This window comes from Limulus polyphemus, unplaced genomic scaffold (genome assembly GCF_000517525.1).
Source record: "Limulus polyphemus unplaced genomic scaffold, Limulus_polyphemus-2.1.2 Scaffold580, whole genome shotgun sequence".
NCBI classification, from domain to species: Eukaryota; Metazoa; Arthropoda; class Merostomata; order Xiphosura; family Limulidae; genus Limulus; species Limulus polyphemus.
The window spans coordinates 472294-493714 of NW_013666190.1; the positions used below are offsets into that span (position 1 = coordinate 472294).

A 21421-nucleotide genomic window follows, 5' to 3' on the forward strand; every position below is an offset into this window, starting at 1 on the left:
AATTCTGAATTTTAACGTTACAACCCCTTAAGCTTACCGCTGAGCTACCAGGGGAATTTAACTAATTTACAGACAGTATGCATGTACATGTACTTCTAATATATTTGTCTTTTTATTACTGTATCGACCATTGACTTGAAATGTTGATGAGCCAGAATATTTATGGAATATTCTTAAATTTTATGTGTTTATATCACATGAATGAGAAGTAAAACGTGACAGGCAACAGGAAGTTAATATATGTAGAAGCAAACAACCGGAAACAGGAATTTATGATATTTAATGACAAGTAACAGGCAACAGGAATTTAAAACTTATAATAATAAATAACAGGCAATAGGAATTTAAAATATATAGTAACGAGTAACAGGGGACAGTAATTTAAAATATATAGACAAATAACAGACAACAGTAATCAGAAATATATGTGAATACATGTACGTGAAGTTTGAATTATAATTACATGTTTACAAAACACAGATCTCATGCCTTCCAACCATATTATAGCCGTTACAACACTTCAATATGTCCAAATAAGATGAACCAGCTTTGATATCCGAACCTTTTTCACAAACTTACTGAGTATAGACGTTTCACACAACACTGTTTTGTTATCTACGTGCATGTATATATTTATATATATATATATATATTATAATCACGTATAATCATAGAAATGAGAGGTTGCTATTCAGGTCCTGAAAAGATTATTGTCTGTACAGCTTTCAGAACCAATCATTTACATATCAAAACTGTTGTCGGAGACCAGCATGCACCTGCTCAACTAGCACAACATACGCCCGTGATGTTTTCTGTATAGGGGTATTCAAGCTGTCAAAAACAGAGGAGAGACAGGCCTCTAAGTTGAATATCCATCTCCTGCAGACGTCACGAACATAGTCACCATCACTGGACCAGTCTTTCGTGTAATGATACGTTCTGCAAACAGGCAGATGAATGGTTAGATTTTAGCCGTGGTTTAACTATTCTTTTGTTCTCTCATTATTGGAATAGAGGGTGTGGAATAGAATATGATATAGATTCCTTCTCTGTGGTCGATACAGAATAACAAAAATGTTGTCAGTTACAGATTCGGGAGTATAAGTTTGTGTAAAGTATGAGAACAAATAAAGCTATCTGCAGTTGATGCGGGCTGAAATATGAAAAACTACGAAGCACAAAAAAGTAAAAATATGGCGTTAATAGAGAAAGACTGTGATGCAAGATTCATACGAAGTTTTCAATATGAGAGATATATAATGGAAGCATGAAGACCCGGCGAAAGAATCTCCGAAGTTTGGGGATGAGGACCAGAACGACTTGGACATTTCAGCGCCTCCGAAGTCGTCAAAAAATAGGACCAAAAATACATCACTGACAGTCTCTGGAGTACAAAATCTCTAAATAGAAACTGCTAACATAACCAAAACTTGGAATTCTTAAAGCTTAAATGTAATTAATGCCAAAGTCAGATAAGACTTTTCTACATTTGATAAGGACATAGTTTGTTCATTGGTACGATATCAGTTTATATCGTGTGTTCATACAGGTATAACAGTTGCAGTAAATGTTATTGACTGTTTTAGATAAATTATGAGTTCCAAAACGACTATCTTGTTGTTGTTGTTTTTTTTTTCAGTTAATACTGGATCTTCTTGAGTGAATATAGTTGTTTGATGTTTAGAGAGTAGAATTCTGAAATAGGAATTAATTTACTTATCAGGGGTTTCTTATTAGGCGAATTAAAGTCTTCAGAAATAGAAACTGTCTGAAGATAATGAAAGAACTTTCTACGGGAAAAGCATTATACTGTGAAAGTTCCTTATTTATCATCTTCAGCAAGATGAAGTAATGCCAAAGAAAACGATTGACCGTGTATTAACAAAGCCACATTGGGCTATCTGCTGTGTCCGCCGCGGGGTTCGATTACGTACGTAAACTTACCAATGTTCCACCAGGGAGAAAAGATTTTAAGAACTGAAAATTCGAAGGAGAGAATATAGGATAACCATGTAAACGTGACCTGTTTTTGAGAAAACAAGGGCGTATTTTATCCTGTTTTTAAAACAGGAATAAGTTTGAATACTAAGAAATGTGAAACACACTATCTAGTAATATATTGTAATAATAAACAACGTACGGAAGCATCCAGTGTGCAGCAATGGGTTAGTGGTCCTGGGACAATATTTTCTACGTTCACTCCCCAATTCCCACTAATTTTTCTCACGCATTCATATTACCCATTCTTTCTTGCTTTCACTGTTAGAATAGTATTTTAATTTATCTCATTTCCTTTACTCTCTGGCTCCTTTTTCTGTCCCCTACTCAGCTAACGTCAATATATGTTTTAAACAACAGATTAAATCAGAATTTTAAACGCTTGCAATCTGATAATGGTTACAATACAGTTATATCAATATTTTCTTAGGTATCTTCTCAAAAGCTAAGAGTAAAAGAGGATTGGTAGTTGAAGATAAACACTGTATTTTTCTTTTTTGTTCGTAGACACCATCAGCGTCATTCTTAAATCATAGCACAGCACTGGTAAATCTTTTGTTTTAGATTTATAACTCGCGTGAATTAATAATAAAAGATGATAATAACTCAGTTAGGTATTGATATTCACACTCAATATTTATTGAGCAAGGTTTCAACTCCAGTCTTGAACCCATCTTCAGGCTATCCGTTACTTAATAAAAACGTATTGCCAAATCATATTTTATTGTTTTCATTTTTTTTTCTTTCTGTTCATATAAAATTTGTATCATTTTCGGTGATTTTCGTGAACTCCCGAACGAATGGGTCCCGGAGTATTTGCCCCACCTATTCCTACGCCACTGGATACATCACAGTAAGATTTTCAAATTTTCTTCTGAAGTGAACAACAAAGGATCTATTGTTGCACTGGCTCCGCGTTACACAATCTGCTTGTTATTGTGTTACACACACACACTGCATTTTGCTAAGAAGTTGCAGTTCGAATTAATCATAGAAGGAAAAATACTTAGTGCACATTTAGGTTATTCTGTGCAGAAAGAATGCGATCTTGCTCAGTGCTAACTGAAGTAAGGTCATTGGTATACTGCACCTTTGATCTGTTCTGTGCAAAAAGAATGTGATCTTGCTCAGTGCTAACCGAAGTGAGGTCATTAGTGCGCTGCACCTTTAATCTGGTTTGTGCAAAAAGAATGCGATCTTGCTCAGTGCTAACTGAAGTGAGGTCATTGGTGCGCTGCACCTTTAATCTGGTTTGTGCAAAAAGAATGCGATCTTGCTCAGTGCTAACTGAAATGAGGTCATTGGTGCACTGCACCTTTGATCTGGTTTGTGCAAAAGGAATGCGATCTTGCTCAGTGCTAACTGAAGTGAGGTCATTGATGTGCACTATAAGTGTATGTTTAATTAAGGCGATTTGAAACAAATGTTGTGTAAACTTCAACCAAAGTCAATTTCTCATTCCTCATTGCCTTGAAGTCTTAATGAGAGTCATTCATTCGTTCAACATTAAGAAACGGTGTTTATATATACATTTTTACAGATAAAGGGAGGGGGGATAAATAAGCGATAAAAAACGCGTAATTTAACAAATAAAATATCGAGTAAAAAGGAAGAAGCACACCTTATAGTTTTCAGTACAACAGTTGCTAAATAATCTATTCATTAGTAAAGGTAGAACAAATTATGTTGCGGCAATTTTAGAAATATTGGGTTTACTATAGAATGGGAAAAGATAATCACGCAGGATTACGAATAAATGGGAAACCCTTCAACATTACACGCAAGGTGGAAAATTTTAAGAGTTTAAAAATGATATGAAAACAATTTTAAAAAGGTATAAAAGATATGTTTTAAAGTATAGTACGCAAGTTGAATTTATTAAAATGAAGAGGTAGGTAGGACGGGGGGAAAAGGAGGAAATTTATAAGAAAATAAGCCTTTCTCATATGATTTAAAGAGCCCAGTGTGAAACGATTCTTGTGTTTATATTTTGATTATTTCTTTCTTAGTTGTATTTTTAGGCGCTTGTCTGTTGTCGTGATACTCATTCGTAATGTCCACGTGTATGTTCAGCAAACGTTCGACTAGCGACATAAATATGGCCACAAAAATCACGAATTATATAACATCTCAGCGGGGCAGGGCTAAGATAGGAGGTTTGCTGGGGCTGAAGCTATTCAAAAATGTGTCTTAGCCTCCCTTGTAGCCCCCGCACTCAACGAAAAAGTTTGTCGACTTCCTAAGTACTACGTTATGTGTTTCACAAGATGTAGAATGCATGCCCCTCAACTTTTTGTCTAGCCAAATTCAGCCCCCCTCATCGGGAAGAGGCTGGAGTGTCCCCTATATATCAGGGGACTTGAACTACAGTTAAACTGTGTTTTAATGAAATAAGATGATTCAGCGTCTGTTACGAATGTTATACGTGAGGGAAAGTATAACACTTATGTCTGTTCTATTTCTAAATCCAGGGGGGCTTCTCTGTTTAGGTTCAACTGGTTGTGAATGAATAAATCTGATGTCAGTATCTCTCCAATTAGAGACTAAGGATTTCTCAGATAACATGTGACTTACTGTAATGTACTGCTGTATGATGTCAAAGCTAGTCAGAAGAATATGGGTGGTTTGATTATAAATAAAAATGTATATACTGACTATGGGGAGTGTATTTAAAAAATGATTCTGTATATACTGTTTGTTAGTGCCGAGATAGTACAAGTAACTAATAGTACAAGTAATTAAGCTCTCGACACAATATGGATTATTCGACCTTATGAAACTATAGGAAAACTAAAATCCAATTTCTATGAGTGTTATTGCAGCACACATGAAAATTAAAATTCCAAACTATATAAATTCCCTTCAAATACATCATCTTGTCTGAAAAGATGTCATTAGAACACTGCATGTGATCTAACCAACGCAGGCGGTCTAATGACAGTGTGGAATATATACAGCTAGGAATCTTTGTGACATTCCAATATCCTGTAGAGGATGAAAGAGTTGTTTGTCATTTGGCGTGTTTTATGATGTTCACACTGAAATCAAAGATGTTGACATTAGAAAACAATTATCATTTGAAAGTAGTGTCGTCCGGTGTCTAACTTATTACAATTTATTGCCCAGAAGATAAAAGAAGCACTTACGTTAACTGCTTAATAAATAGATTCCCAAGCCCTATTGTTTGCAAAGATAGCAAATTGCTTGTAGACGCAGTGCTTCGTCCATCTTCAGTGTTAATCATTGGCTGTCAAAAAGACTCCGCCTAACTGTCCACATACCCAATCAGAAAAGGAGGCGGGACTATATCCCCCGACAAGTACATTTCCGTCTCCCGGTTGTTATTACAACTAGTGATAATGGCTACCTTAAAAAGAACCTATCGTTATCAGTAATACTGTAATAATTTGAGCAATATATTTTGTGTCAAAACATATGAACAAGCTGTTACAGATTCAGAATCAACTGCCGATGTATTGCTATAATTGTCTGGCCAAAAATACGGGAAACAAAAGCTGGAACCTGATTCCTTCCCGGAACAAATTTATGTTTTGTTAATTTTTAATACGTTAAAATATATATAAGTATTTCAAAATATTATCACCATTAAATACAATCAATAAAATACACTAAAAACATTTAAACTCACAAATTACTTAGTTTTTCTTTCCAATTAGGCCCGGAAGGAAGAAAAATTAAAATTGAATTATATATCATGCTCGTTTAGGTTTTGAATCCTTTCCGTAGACTAGTTTTCTGGTATTTAACGTCATTTTTACTTTATCTAAAGAACAGTCTTCTAAAGAATTTGTCCTTAGGGTGAAAATACAAAACAAAAAGCACTGAATTTCACGTGCGCCAACTACTTATAAATCATATAGCTGACTTAAATAAAGGTCCGGGGGAGGGGTGATAGATATTAAGGTTTGAAATTATTTTCATTAAACTCTCATTACAGTAATAAAGCTCGTGCACATTGTTAGACATAACAAAAGAAAACTTGTATTTGTAATACAAATAGATGATTAATGCATTACAAAGTTTATGAACTCTAGGAAAGTCATGAATCAACAGATATATTAAGAATGTTTGTCAAAGATTATAATTGCTTGGTTTAACATACTTGTCAAACGCACCTGTTATGTGGTGAAGCCTCCTTCCAGCCGTTGGCACAAGTATTGTTTTATATATGACACAATAATGTGAAGAAACAAAGAACTGGGATGAATGGCCTTAAAGGCATTTCTGACGTGAGAAAAGAATGGCAAGGTGTCAAACAGAAAGAAGAACGTTACTGTTTTTGGCTGAAATGTTTCTGTTTTAAGAACTGAGGGTATTTCAAAGAATGACATGTAGTACATACATAAGAAGGTGGTTAGAACTGAGGGTATTTCAAAGAATGACATGTAGTACACACATAAGAAGGTGGTTAGAACTGGGGGTATTTCAAAGAATGACATGTAGTACATACATAAGAAGGTGGTTCACACTGTTTTATGAACTACACGATAACGTGAAACATTACTTGTATTATCCATATTCCTATACTGGAACAACTAAGGCCAGATACACAGTAAAGGTACTCAAATCAATACCATTTACTTCCTAAGTTATAAGTTTTAAATCCCTGACGCTAGCTTACTTTATGATAACTTACGATAACAGCAGCAGCACTCAAAACAATCTACTTCCTCAGTTATAAGTTTTAAACCCTGACACTAGCTTACTTTATGATAACTTACGATAACAGCAGCAGCACTTAAAAAAATTTACTTCCTCAGTTGTTTTAAACCCTGACACTACCTTACTTTATGATAACTTACAATAACAGCAGCAGCAGCACTCAAAACATCTACTTCCTCAGTTATAAGTTTTAAACCCTGACACTACCTTACTTTATGCTAACTTCGATAACATCAGCAGCACTCAACACAATTTACTTCCCTCAGTTATAAGTTTTAAACCCTGACACTACCTTACTTTATGCTAACTTCGATAACATCAGCAGCACTCAACACAATTTACTTCCTCAGTTATAAGTTTTAAACCCTGACACTACCTTACTTTATGATAATTTACGATAACAGCAGCAGCACTCAACACAATCTACTTCCTCAGTTATAAGTTTTAAACCCTGACACTACCTTATTTTATGCTAACTTCGATAACATCAGCAGCACTCAACACAATTTACTTCATCATAAGTTTTAAACCCTGACGCTAGCTTACTTTATGATAATTTACAATAACAGCAGCAGCACTCAAAACAATCTACTTCCTCAGTTATAAGTTTTAAACCCTGACACTAGCTTACTTTATGATAATTTACAATAACAGCAGCAGCACTCAACACAATCTACTTCCTCAATTATAAGTTTTAAACCTTAACACTACCTTACTTTATGCTAACAGCAGCAGCACTCAACACAATCTACTTCCTCAATTATAAGTTTTAAACCTTGACACTACCTTACTTTATGCTAACTTCGATAACATCAGCAGCACTCAACACAATTTACTTCATCATAAGTTTTAAACCCTGACGCTAGCTTACTTTATGAGTTGTTTTCACCTTATATTCAATTCTACTGACTAATTTTGTAATATAAACATATCTTAATCCAATGTAGGCGTAGAGTTATATATATTCTGTTATCTATGATTCAGAGTTTACATTTGTTTGTACATAGAGTAGCTATTAACAGTTTTTGTATTTATTCTGTAGTATATAATACATAGAAATCATAGAAGTAAGAACAAAATCAATAGTAATCCTCCCACATAATCACATTATTATTTCATTATTCTTATAAATTATTTTAACCAACTCTTGAGATAATACATCTTTTCAAATATCATTCCAAAAATTATGTCTTTATGTAATAACACATGTGTTTAAAAAAGATATGTATCTCGGTTTAGTTCGTGTTTAATTACTCAGATTTTCAAAGTTCTCTTTATTCCTTTTTTTAATTTTTTTACTGAAGAGAAGAAAGGAAGGTGTCAATACCTCTTTCGAAGAGTTTAACAAAATATTAGTTGAGGTCCTCATTTAAAAATGAAACTACGTTTATAGTTTGTTACTTTATTGGTTTTATCGAGTATTTTGTTTCATTAATGCAATCATGAGATTTAACGCTATGTCAAGAATTTAGGGTTTAAATCTTCCTTGTGTGTGTGGATAATGTGATATGATTTTTTTTTTCACCTTCTAATAGACCAAACTTTCTCTATGATAACGAAAAACTTATAATTTGAGTTTCCAGACTAATATTTGTTGATAAAACTTTTTTGGGACTTGTTTTGTCAGTTATTATCGTCACTTCCGTCGCTACATTCCATCGAATGGATTCGTTTATTAGAAATTCAACTCTCGTTAACCGTACAGAATCACTGGCATCGTTTAACTACCCTGTAATCGGACCATGTGGGTGGTCAGCATACGTGACCATCTGACCACACCTATAGCTTAGACTTTTTCAAACGAATGGATCGCTTTCCAGAAACATTATCTGCTAATGAGTTGTCAAGTCACTTCCATTATTATGCCAACCTTGCAACAAGTAACTTAGATTTTTTATTTGCTGAGAACTACCTTTCTAAAAGAAAAAGAAAAGCCCCTCTCTAGTTTCTCGAACCCTCCCTATAAAGTAGTGGTAACGACCAAGAAACGTTCCTCTCAGCACGAGACACAGGAGCGCGTGGTTTGGTCCGTGATTTTGCCCATCGGACCGCCGCTGCCAGAGCAGGGCATCGGTTTTCACACTGCAAAAGTGTTTCAGAGTGAGGAAGACGGTTTACTCTTACTGAATCTGAACAAGAGGCTAAAGCTAACCACGCAGCCGTTCTAGGATGTCGGGAACTCGGGGCTGAGCAAACGCCCACGGCGGAAACGACTGACGGCTCATTTATTATTGCTGTTATAGTAACAGCGGTTTGATTGACAAGTCAGACTGCAATAACTACTAAAGCCTGCAAGGCGTAATGAGAAGTGGGTTACTTCGTTGATGACGTCGAGTTCTAAAGCAGTCACGTCGATAACTTGTGGTGTGGACAAACATTTGACTTTGCAGCTTTTGCATATGTGTTTATGCATATAGCTATTTACACTTTGGATCTTTTAAAGTCTCAAATGCGCTAGTCGGAAGTTGGTGAGTCTGGTTATTGAATGACAAGCCGAACGCGCAATCTAGATATACATGTGATAAAGCTTGTTTGTCTATTACGCGTTTATTGCTCGTGCTCTGCTGAGGCACCGTTTAACGCCATGGCATGATTTATCTCGTTCAAATAAATAAAAAGTAATTTAGGTCTGTATCGGTTGTTTATTCATCATGCAGTACAATGAAAGTATCTCGCATTTCGGTTCAATGGACGGTCCTGCATCACTTTACGACCCTCATGGACACAGACCAATGTCCACTCTTACTCACAGTCCCCGCCTCAATCCTTCTATGCATCAGTATCATCCCGTGACCGATCACGTCATGGGCTCAATACCCGACGTTCACAAACGAGACAAAGATGCTATTTATGGGTAAGTTTATGACTATTATTATTAAGTTTGCTCCTGAATCCAGTGAACTATCTAAACTTTCTTTGTAAGCACCAAATCAAAAACATACTATAAAATGCTCGAGTATTAGAGGTAGTAAAATCACGTTTTACTGTGTACAGTTTACAAAGGAAAAACAAGGTTATTTTATTTTTAATAACGGAATCTAGAAATTTTAAAAGAAACTCGTCAGTCTAATAATCTAAACTTCATAGCAGGAAAAAAAATGTGGATTTTTTTTAAGGATTAAAAATGAATCCAAGTGAATTATGTCAAAGAAGTAAAATTGTGTTTACGATTGTTTCATCATTCTACTCAGAAACAAACACCAGTTAAGTTGGTTTGTCATTCTAATATTTTCTTTAGTACCAACCCTATAGTAACTTTCGCTACATCCTGTACATATATCTATAATATATATATGGATATGGATATATTTCACAGTTATGTGTATTTATTTACGAGAGAATTATGTAAAAAAACAACATTTTTATCATAGATGTACTAGTTAACAAATGATACCATTTAGAGTTTTATATAAATGTTATAATTTTACATTGTTTTGTAATACGAATGTTGTATTTTTACATAACATATGTATATATATATTATATAACGCGCTTATTTGTATGTTACACGCTGATTGTTCTCCTGTGAAATTATCCTGTCAATATATACATGCGTATACAGTATATATATTCTGATTTTATAGGTTTTTTTTATAGTAATGTTTAATGAGAATTAATTAAAGACCGTATCAAACATAAGTTACAGTGTAAAATATTACCTTAAAACTGGGATTTTTGTACCTTGTAGAAGAAAATGGTGCAACAGGATATTTATAATGCTTCTTCTTGCTATACTGTCAGCTGGCACTACAGTGGAAACGTAACTACAATGCGTGTACAAATCACCAGTGTGACGATTAAATCTTGTTTTAAGTTAAAACACAAACTGTATATCTAAGATTGTCTGCAATACCATTTGGACAAATTCTGTTAAACAACATATCGTGTACCATGCTTCACCGATCTCTTGGCTTTCTAGTGATTGGTGTTTTCAGTGCGGTTGAGCTAGTTGATTTAGGGAGTCGCTGGACTCTCTTTCGTGATATAGACTAAGTGTTCTATGGACTTCTTTAAAAGAGCCTCCATTGTATCTTTTGTACTCCGTAATTCTTCCTACCTGGAGTTATATCGGACGACACATATAGCCGTTGTGTTAAACACGCAGAGTCCAGATCTATTTCAGTAACGTTTTATGGAAGGTAACGCATAGTTCCATTCTAAATACATATTGTAAGTCTATGTCAAGCGTGGTCGTAAATTTAAGGCTTAAGAGGAGGGTATATACGTTATATTCTAAACAGGTTTCATGATGAAATGAGGTACATTTTGTAGTAAATGTTGTGCATTTGTTTCCTCTAACACTGGTGTGACAAATCTGGAAAACTGGAGTGACACAGCAACTCTGCAGAACGAGAAGAAGTGGGAAAACACGTGAACTCTAATTGAGGGTTACTCTTAAAAGTCTAACGAAAACTTTACAGAATAAACATTTTCCGCAACTGATAAAAAGAGCGATTGCACCACCAGAAAAATTGTTTTAAAACAAATACAGTCAAACTGCCATACTTTTATTTGAATTTATTATGCTAGAGGCTGTCAGTAAATCCAGTAATAATTGAAACATAACTTACATATATGTGTGTGAAATTGATAAAATAAAGTTTTAACAATTTGAAGAGGGAATTTTAAGTGATGTGAGGATTCCCACACATCCAGTTATATCTGAATATCATAGACTCTTCTTCACGTTCACTTAGAAGCTTATTAGTAATTAGAAAATAATATATATATAACACTTCCAAAGAAATGCTTAAAACAAAGAAAACATTCAAAACTCCTTCTCACCGTTTCATTTTTTCCTAACTTAAGAAAAATAACTTTAGACCTGAGAAAACTGCTACACAAGTAACACTTAGAACATTACCTTACCCAGTAACTTAAGATCTGTATTAATTAAATGAAAGAATAATAATAATAAAATAAAAATAACTTTTCATGTGTGATCAGTTTTTTAAATATCCGAAAAACAAAAATGTAAGATAGTGACAAGAGTATGTCTGGACATCTGTTTCCAAGCGTGTGATACTTTATATTAGAAAGGGCTATAAGAAGACAAAGTTATAGTTTCATACTGTAACCCTAGGACATTTGGATTCAAGTTTTAATGACACCACCTTGGAAGATCCCGATATGCTTAAAATTGCAGCCCTATCGTCCTATGTAATTGACTTTGTCAAGTTCTATTCATCATTTAGGAACAACATAATTTCTAAAAAAGTAAACTTGAATCCTAATTAAGGTAAGAAATTTTTTGGCGAGAATTATGTCAAGACTTTTATATCATAAAGTTGTAAATGAGGAATTGTACAAATAAGCACTTCATTAATTTCACGGAGATATAGCTTGATGCATCATCTAATTAATTCTAGTCAAATAATTAGGGTCTACAGTTGAACGTGAAACGGCTAGGACATAATTTTCTATGATACTCTAGATATCAATCTTGCGAATTAAGAAGACGAAGTAATTGTTACATAATAGATATGTCATAATCATCAACATAAATAATAAGATTAACCTAACCACCCTGAGGGGTAAATCTGCCTCATAGGTGAACTTTGAGGACTTTATATTTATCACTGTATGGTAACTACTGTCTATTACAAAATACTTAATATTAATGGCCACTTCACGATTTTATATTTCAAAATTACATTGGAACGTTTTTGGATACTGAAATAAGTCTGAAATAAAATGTATGACATGCAACAAAAATATCGGTACACAATTTCTCCATGCTTAGCTTTAAATCAGATTACTATCAGTGAACCACGATACTTTTAGAAAGCTTCCTAAGACTATGCTATGAGGACTTATGAGTGAAAGTAAGACGGTCTTTATTGGCAAAACACTGAATATGGCAATCCTGCACACGCACACAACTTAAGACCTGTCTACATGTTGATATGACTTATAAATATAAGGCTTCAGCCCCTTATTTCTCACACAGGGGTTATTCTCACCCGATGTGCTGTATGTTTTGTTTTTGGAGGGAGTGGGGGATGAGCAAGATTATACGTTTGTTAAAATTTTCTGAAACACTGGACGTTTGTAATTCTTTTATGATAGCTTTGACGTTAAAGTTTTAACCACGTTCTTTAAGAGCTTTGGGTTATAAATTGCCCATATTCATGTATCTTGATGAATCTTAACAACTATAATTCTGAGGTGGGGCATGACTGCCGTTCTATCGGCTGACTGTTATTCAATTTTTAAAATATAATCTCTTGTATTCATAATCAAGAATGGAGCTGGTTGCTTGTGTCGTTTAAAATTGAGCCACCGCAGTATTAGGAACAGAAGAAAACTGGATAACTTATCCAGAATCCTTCTTTTACAGCTTAGCTTCTTTGACATCGCGTATAAGTTTGGAACTGCGTACAGTTATTTACATATGAGATTTGATAACTTACCCAAGGAGCTGTTCTAGAACGAATTTTACAGAAATTAAAAGGGGCGATTAGTTATGATATGTTGTTTATATATATCTATCAAATACATTTCATGTTTCTTAGTTTCTCTACTTTTCAATGTGTAAGCAAAACATTAGTGTTTTTTGTTGTTGTTGGCAAAACTGTTTTCACTCAAATGATAGAGTGTCATCGAATACCATTGACCAATGGAAATACACACTTATAGATAGATATACTTTGTAACTTATTAGCAAGTTATAATTAACAAACTCCTAGCGACAAACTGTCTTTGTTCCCGATCTTTCAATTACAAATCTATGAAGATCTACAAAATTTTATAACAGCCGCAGTATTGAAACAATGGGTTAAACCTACAAAACACTTTTATACTTGAAATCTACGTTTGTTAAAACCTACAAAACAGTTTTTACACCTGAAATCTACGTTTGTTAAAACCTACAAAACACTTTTATACCTGAAATCTTTATTTATTAAAACCTACAAAACAGTTTTTACACCTAAAATCTACGTTTGTTAAAACCTACAAAACAGTTTTTACACCTAAAATGTACGTTTGTTAAAAGCTACAAAACGGTTTTTATACCTGAAATCTTTATTTATTAAAACCTACAAAACAGTTTTTACACCTAAAATCTACGTTTGTTAAAACCTACAAAACACTTTTTACACCTAAAATCTACGTTTGTTAAAACCTACAAAACAGTTTTTACACTTGAAATCTACGTTTCACTCCCGAAATAGCGTATCATTAAACAGCGAAAACTTGTTCACAAATCAACTAATGCTCAACAGGTTGAATCTCATCCTTCAATCAGATGGAAGAACTGTTGTCGATTTTTAGGATAAAAAACAGTCAGAAACATTTAACATAAATTAAATTGTTATCATAAAACTGCTCTTGAACATAATAATAAAGTTATAAAAATTGTTGTCGCGGGAGTCATGAGGATGTTTCAACTTTTTATGATATATTTCCAGCTTTTACCTGAGCAATTACTCCGGTGTTTTTGACTTGGACATTTTTTCTTGTTCATTGTTATCTTATAACTTGAGGCTTACAGTGCTTAAAAACATACAAAAAAATGTCTGATTCGTGTGATCTGGTTTGACTTTACTTTCTAAATAACTATTACATAATAATAAAGTTAGGCCTAACAATGTTGTTCGTCCGGCTTGATTTAGAGTTTACCGGTATCTTCTTTAGAAAGCTACTGACCGGTTCCTTGCTTTTAATACGCACTCGGGTGGAATACAAGATGTGACGGGGCCTTGCGGGAGTTAATATGTATTGAAAGTTCAATGAACAACGGCGTAAGGTTTTGTTTCGGGGGATCTAATGCAATAATCTAAAAAGCTCAGGTTTCTGATTTTGTATACGTTCGTCCGATGAGTCAATGATGTGTGTTATCGACTTATTCTTCCTTGTTTTCAGACACCCGCTGTTTCCGCTATTAGCCTTGATCTTCGAGAAGTGCGAGCTGGCGACGAGTACGCCGCGCGATCCCGGCATCGCTGGCGGTGACGTCTGCTCTTCGGAATCCTTCAACGAGGATATCGCAGTCTTCGCCAAGCAGGTAATATTAGTCAAACATAAACGCATATAAATTGATTTCGTTTATCCAATGAACATTAAATTCATTACTTTCAATAAATATTTGTATTTTTGCTGTGTGTGTGCGTTAGTAATGTTGTTAAACTATTACAAGATTAATTGTAAAAAAAAAGTCGTGTTTTTTTTAGTTACTATCGTTTTACATCAGTACCAACTTCAGATCTATTATAAACGGATTTTCTGAAAGGTTTTGGAATGATTTTATCAGAGTACTAATAATTAATAATGGCACGGAACTCGTGTGAAAGTTACTGAAACTTTAACATGATACACTGTTTTAAAGCTATTATTGCTACTTAATGATGCCAAATTCTAGGTCTTTAATCGTCTATTTTTTCTTGTCCACGAACTCTCAGTTGGATAAGATCCATGTGTTTAAATTTCTTAATCTTTTCCTGCCTCATAATTATATATATATATATATACATATACAGGAAAAAACCTAAAAGTAAAATGTTACCTAAGAATATACAACATTATACCGGTTGAACTGGCTTGGAAATATGTAAAAAATTTGTATATAGTTTATCCTGGAGGTAAATTATTACATTCATGGTGGTTTAAAATTTCTCTGTAATTTGATGCAATAGAAGAAAAAAAGGCTCAAGTGAGCTCGTGAAAAATAGCCATCACGTAGATGTGACGCCCACATTGAAAAAAATTAGTTTGTATATATACATGCGTGTACATCCACTAGCTAAGTGTACTAACCTACATGTATATATATATATTTCATTTGATGTGCGTTTTATGATGAATATAGAATTTTATAAACATAAGTCTTCTTACCTTGTTTATTTCTTATCCAAACAACAAAGCTAATTATATGCCTTTGATATTTTCTAAACAGTTTCAGGTTTATATTTATGTCATTATAGAGTGTAACATTATAGTTTTTTATTTGAAGTTTAATTATTTTAACACTGTCAGTTTTTTTTAGGATTACTTAATACCAATTTAAAGCTATCATAAAAAAGAAAGCGAAAGAAACATAATTTCCAAATTACAGGAACAATGAGATTTTTTTCTAAGTGATTTTGCTAATTAAATCAGTACTGGTATACTGTCATGTAAATCACAACATATGAAAAATCACAGAAAGTTAGATAACATTGAAAAACACCTTGGTAAATATATTTTTTTTAAAAACGATGTTTCTTGTTCTGATTGTGCAGATTTGTTTAAAAAAATGTGATATTTTTCTTTATAATTACGAAACATTTCTTCAACACAATCTGCTTGAGAATTGAGTAATATCTCTGCGTAAATGAGGATATGTAATGCGGATAAAACTTGTTTTAAAAGAACTTTATTTACCAAGAAAGGTTTAGTGTTGTTTGTCGATGTGCTTTCATTCACTTGCAGATATTGGTAGAAAGCCTCCAATACACCGCTGATGAAGAATTAGACACAATAGTAAGTAACGAACTTTTCCCTTCTACGTCATTTTGCTGAATCTTTTTTGTTTACACTTTTACTTTGCAGATAAGACAAGAAAAACATTATTATGTCCAAAATCCCGAGTTAGACAGCCTTGTAAGTACATATAATACCATTTTTATTTAGTTTTTGTAAATCTTTCATAAGTATGTTTTAAAATTTGTTTTGTTGCGATTTCAAGGCATTTAATGCTTCATGTAAATCTTTTTCTTTTCGAGTTGTTGTTTTTGTTTTTTATTTCATTCATAGGAACCAGTTACTAAGATAGTTATTTTTAATTTGTTTTAATTGAACATATTTTATCTTTTTCCCGAGTATTCACTTAATTTCCTTTTTTATATTGTTGAACAACGTTTAGGTGCTTTATGATAGCGTTTAATTAATAGATAAGCAGACAGACAGGTAGATAGACAGACAGACAGATAGATAAGCAGACAGATAGGTAGATAGACAGACAGAGAGATAGATAGATATACAGGTAGATAAACAGACAGATAGATAAGCAGACAGACAGGTAGATAGACAGACAGATAGATAGACAGATAGATAAGCAGACAGACAGATAGATAGACAGACAGGTAGATAGACAGACAGATAGATAGACAGACAGGTAGATAGACAGACAGATAGATAAGCAGACAGAGAGATAGATAGATAGATAGACAGGTAGATAAACAGACAGATAGATAAGCAGACAGACAGATAGATAAGCAGACAGACAGGTAGATAGACAGAGAGATAGATAGATAAGCAGACAGACAGATAGATAGACAGAGAGATAGATAGATAGACAGGTAGATAAACAGACAGATAGATAAGCAGACAGACAGACAGATAAATATATAGATAAGCAGACAGACAGGTAGATAGATAAATAGATAGATAGACAGAAAGAGAGATAGATTGCTGTCTAGTTCGACCTTTTTTCTGACCACATGTTGCGAGGGCCCCACTAACAGTGGCTTATTAAGCATATCTCCGGCATAGTTGTAAGCTTAACGTAAGACGTGATAACAAGATATGTATAGAAATGATTCAGAATCATTAATTTTCCTTACTTTCGCTCCTGACATTACTTGTATTAAACTCATTTATGAAATGTAATGTAGGTATTTTGAAAAAAGTAAGAAAACAATCATACATTAAAAAACACCAGTTTCAGATCTATATGTTGTGTATATATCAACAGTTCTTCTTGCATAAGTACACTTTATAATGCTGATTTACACATACATGTTTTCAGACTGCTATGTTGTAGGTGCACTTACATATACATTTCTCAGATTTTGCTGTGTTACTGTGTTATATATATATACATATTTTTGCCGTCACGCTCTACGTGTACTTACTTACATGTATTTCTTACAATTTTTTAAAATGTTCCACTGTTTACTAATACTTGTTATCAGATTCTGCCACATTCTACTGTGTGCTTACATATATTTGTTGTCATATTTGTTTCTATGTAGTGTGTTATCACATGTACTTATCGTTCTACTATATTCCAGTGTTTACACGCATATACAGGGTGATGCCAAAGTCGAGCATCACCATGATGCTTATAACTGTTCGAAATGTGTACCGTTGCTATCACGACACAACACCACAACAAGATCACTTGCTTACGTTCGTGCAAGGTTAATGACATTTCAACCAATTATTATAACAAACGAAAAAAAGACACAGTTAAACACAAACATGACGTAGAAAAATCGTAGTGAGGGCGGGACTTAAAAACATCATGGTGGTTCATGACTTTCACACACCCTTTACTTTTTATCAGATCTTCTTACGTAGTGTGTATTTACGTATCCTTGTCATCACTTCTGCTACATTCCACTGTGCACTTACGTAAACATTTTTATCACTTTTTGGTATATTCTTGTGTTTACTTAAATTATGTTATGTTCTAGCATGTGATTTGCAGGTTTCGTGCTACGTTTTATGTTACGTACTTGTTGTTTGAGGCTGCTATAACGTAGCGTGTACTTACGTGTACTGCTCTATTCTACTATGTATACTTGTTTTCAGATTTTTGTTATAGTGTGGTCTAATATTTATTTCTCAGACTTTTCTGCGTACTTGAATGTATATTCTTTCTTATTATCACATTCTGCTATATTATTGTGTGTTGTTATGTATTATATGAAGTGGTTATTTTCTATACTTATATTTATGTGTTATTTTCCTATCAATTTCTGATGTGTTCTAACGCACTTGTAGTCAGATTCGTATGTGTTTAAGTGTATACTTATACATATATAATGTGTTTTTTGTTATGTTCTAGTGTGTACTTACATATGTTTAATATAAACTTGTACTTGTAGACTTGTACTTCTTGTCAGGGTTTGAATTTATCTAATTTGTGCTTAAATATATATTCCTTATCAGATTCTGCTTAAGTTCAAATATTCACGTTTTTCTCAGTGACTACGTGTGTGGGCCGTCTGAACTAAATGACGAATATATAAGAATGGTGCACACAAGCTGAATTCCTAATGGACCCTAATAGTTGCGTTCTTTTTTCTGATTGTTAGCACTTTGATTATAGGGTTATAACAGTAAATGTTATTTTAAACGTTATCAAAAATTACGTATATTTCATTGAATATCTTTATTTTAATCGAAAAATCCATTAGTTGCTTTCATCATGGCATGAACTTTCTTTAGCTTGAGAATGATAAAGCATTTTATTATGACGAAAAAGAAAAGACGATTAATTTATCTAAATATAACATGTGTATTGGAAATAAATTATGTGGAAATGTTCACCTTTACAAGTAAATATCATGTAAGGAAAGGAAGTAATTTCTCAGCAGGAAAGGATTTGAAAGCCATATCAGTAATGAACATAATTCAAATTGATAAGATTGATTCTAAACAGGAGCACAAAATATTTATCACCCTATGTCTGCCTGTAATTTACATGCAGCTTGACTGAAGGTAGGGAAGTGCGTTGAAGGCTGTGGACTTGCTCCAACTGTATATCTTCTTTGAAGTTAATGTTTTGCTTCAATTTTTAGATATTTCGCTTCTGTAAATCTTTTTACCGAAATTCAAGAAAAACGACCTTATTTGTGGCCATTTATGTGTGTACAAGCTTATATTGTATATGCCAATATATGCATACTATATCTATACAGAGGTTGAGTACGTTATATTGAAATGATTTTGGAAACTCACGACCTCGTTATGGTCCATGTCGTCGCGTCTTCTCATGTTATATCTGTTGGTCATGCAGCATAGTTTTCATTCCGAAAAGCTACACCGTAAGGCTGTCATGTTAAAAGCATGCCACTACTTCCTGTGTGCTTTCCATTAACCATCTAATGTAGAAGAACAAACGGTTGCCGTCTCTTCGTTTTAATAGTCCAATCGCACAGAAATCCATAGGTGACTTGATCAGTATGTCTTCTTGTGGAATAGCATGAATACCCATATCATTCTTCAACTGCTTCAAGTATGTGACGTCTGAACGGACATGTCGTGGAAGAAACTTGAATACACGTGACCTTTGTCGCTTTTTCATGGGGAGTTGCTTCTTGGTTATGTTGCATACTGTTTCGTGGGGCACGTGGACGGCTTCATGCCAAGTAAGTAACTTTAGCGTTCGTGAATTCTTACCTCTTACAAGGCGCCACATTTTACTTATCACGGCTGTTGCAGACCGTTTTGTGTGTGTGGGGGGGACGGTGTTCTAGTTCCCCAAGCTGATCCATATTCCTTTGTTCTCCAATGCAATTACGTAAATCCCTCATCCATACACATCTTTATGCTTTCAGTATAAGAATATTTTACGTCGGAAATGTCTGTCACATATCATTCCCAAAAGCGATCAATTTTCAGTGGCATCACACTACCTATGAACCCCAAATACCAAAATATAGTTCTGGTACATTCCTTTCCATCCTTTGCATATCTAATATCGTTTTAATATAACGTACTCAACTCTCTGTAGTATGTTTTTATTCTGTCTTGTGAAATTGTTGGAAAACACAATTTCTTACATTTAAGAAGTTTTTACTACATAAGACAAACGTCAGTTACGTGGAATTACATAATAACACAGATAGTGTGTAAATATCTTTCTTTTAAGCTTTTGCTCAAGTTAAAAGCTTTTTTTGGCTATTTAATTTATTAACGTACCTGTTTCGTAGTATTCGTTGACAGTATTGTATTGTTTCTAATACAGTTTCATGGATATGTAAATAACAGCATTTTCTTTTAAAGTTAAATAGTAGGTTTATATGCTGTGAATATAGTGAAATTTAGAATGCTTCTTATGCCATTGGTCAAGTAGAGATGAAAGCCTCTAAACGAATACGGGTCATTTCAATCTCCCGTAGACCTGAAAGGATTTGGATGTACAGGATATTTCGCTCCCCATTTAGATCTGAAAAGCACTGGATTTTGTATCACCTTACTTTTCCGTAGACCTGGAAATATTGGATGTACAAGATATTTCGCTCCCCATTTAGATCTGAAAAGCCCTGGATTTTGTATCACCTTACTCTCCACGTAGACCTGAAAGGATTTGAATGTACAGGTTATTTCGCTCCCCATTTAGATCTGAAAAGCACTGGATTTTGTATCACCTTACTCTCCCGCAGGCCTGAAAAGATGTGGATGTACGGGATATTTCGCTCCCCATTTAGATTTGAAAAGCCCTGGATTTTGTATCATCTTATTCTCTGAAAAGCTTTGAATTACAAGTCATCTTGCTCTTCGTGCAAACCTGCAAAGTTCTTGAATACGAGTCGCCCCCCCCCCCCCATGAAGTCTTGCAAATCTCTTAGTGTACGAATAATCGTAGTCCATTGTATACCTAAAATGCTCCGGTGTACGAGTCAGCTTAGACCCTTGTATTTGCTCTGGTGTAAAAGTCATCTTGCCCCTCATGTCATGTATATTTAAAATGTTCGGGTGTACGAGTCATCTTTCTCGTCATATATACTTAAAATGTTCGGGTGTACGAGTCATCTTGCTCGTCATGTATACTTAAAATGTTCGGGTGTACGAGTCATCTTTCTCGTCATACATACTTAAAATGTTCTGGTGTACGAGTCATCTTGCTCGTCATATATACTTAAAATGTTTGGTGTACGAGTCATCCTGCTCGTCATGTATACTTAAAATGTTCGGGTGTACGAGTCATCTTGCTCGTCATATATACTTAAATGTTCGGTAGTACGGTACATCTTGCTCGTCATATATACTTAAAATGTTACGGGTAGTACGTAGTCATCTTAGCTCA

General features: G+C 34.0%; 1 protein-coding gene across 1 annotated transcript in view; it reads left to right on the forward strand.

Moving 5' to 3' along the window:
• Positions 1 to 8664: 8664 nt before the first annotated feature.
• Positions 8665 to 21421, forward strand: part of LOC106459243 (homeobox protein homothorax) — a gene marked incomplete at its 3' end in the record, with an annotated part of 20732 nt that continues 7975 nt past the window's right edge. The window contains 3 exon segments of the mRNA XM_013918843.2: positions 8665 to 9535; positions 14548 to 14689; positions 16213 to 16263. Coding sequence (XP_013774297.1) covers positions 9333 to 9535; positions 14548 to 14689; positions 16213 to 16263 — 396 coding nt within the window.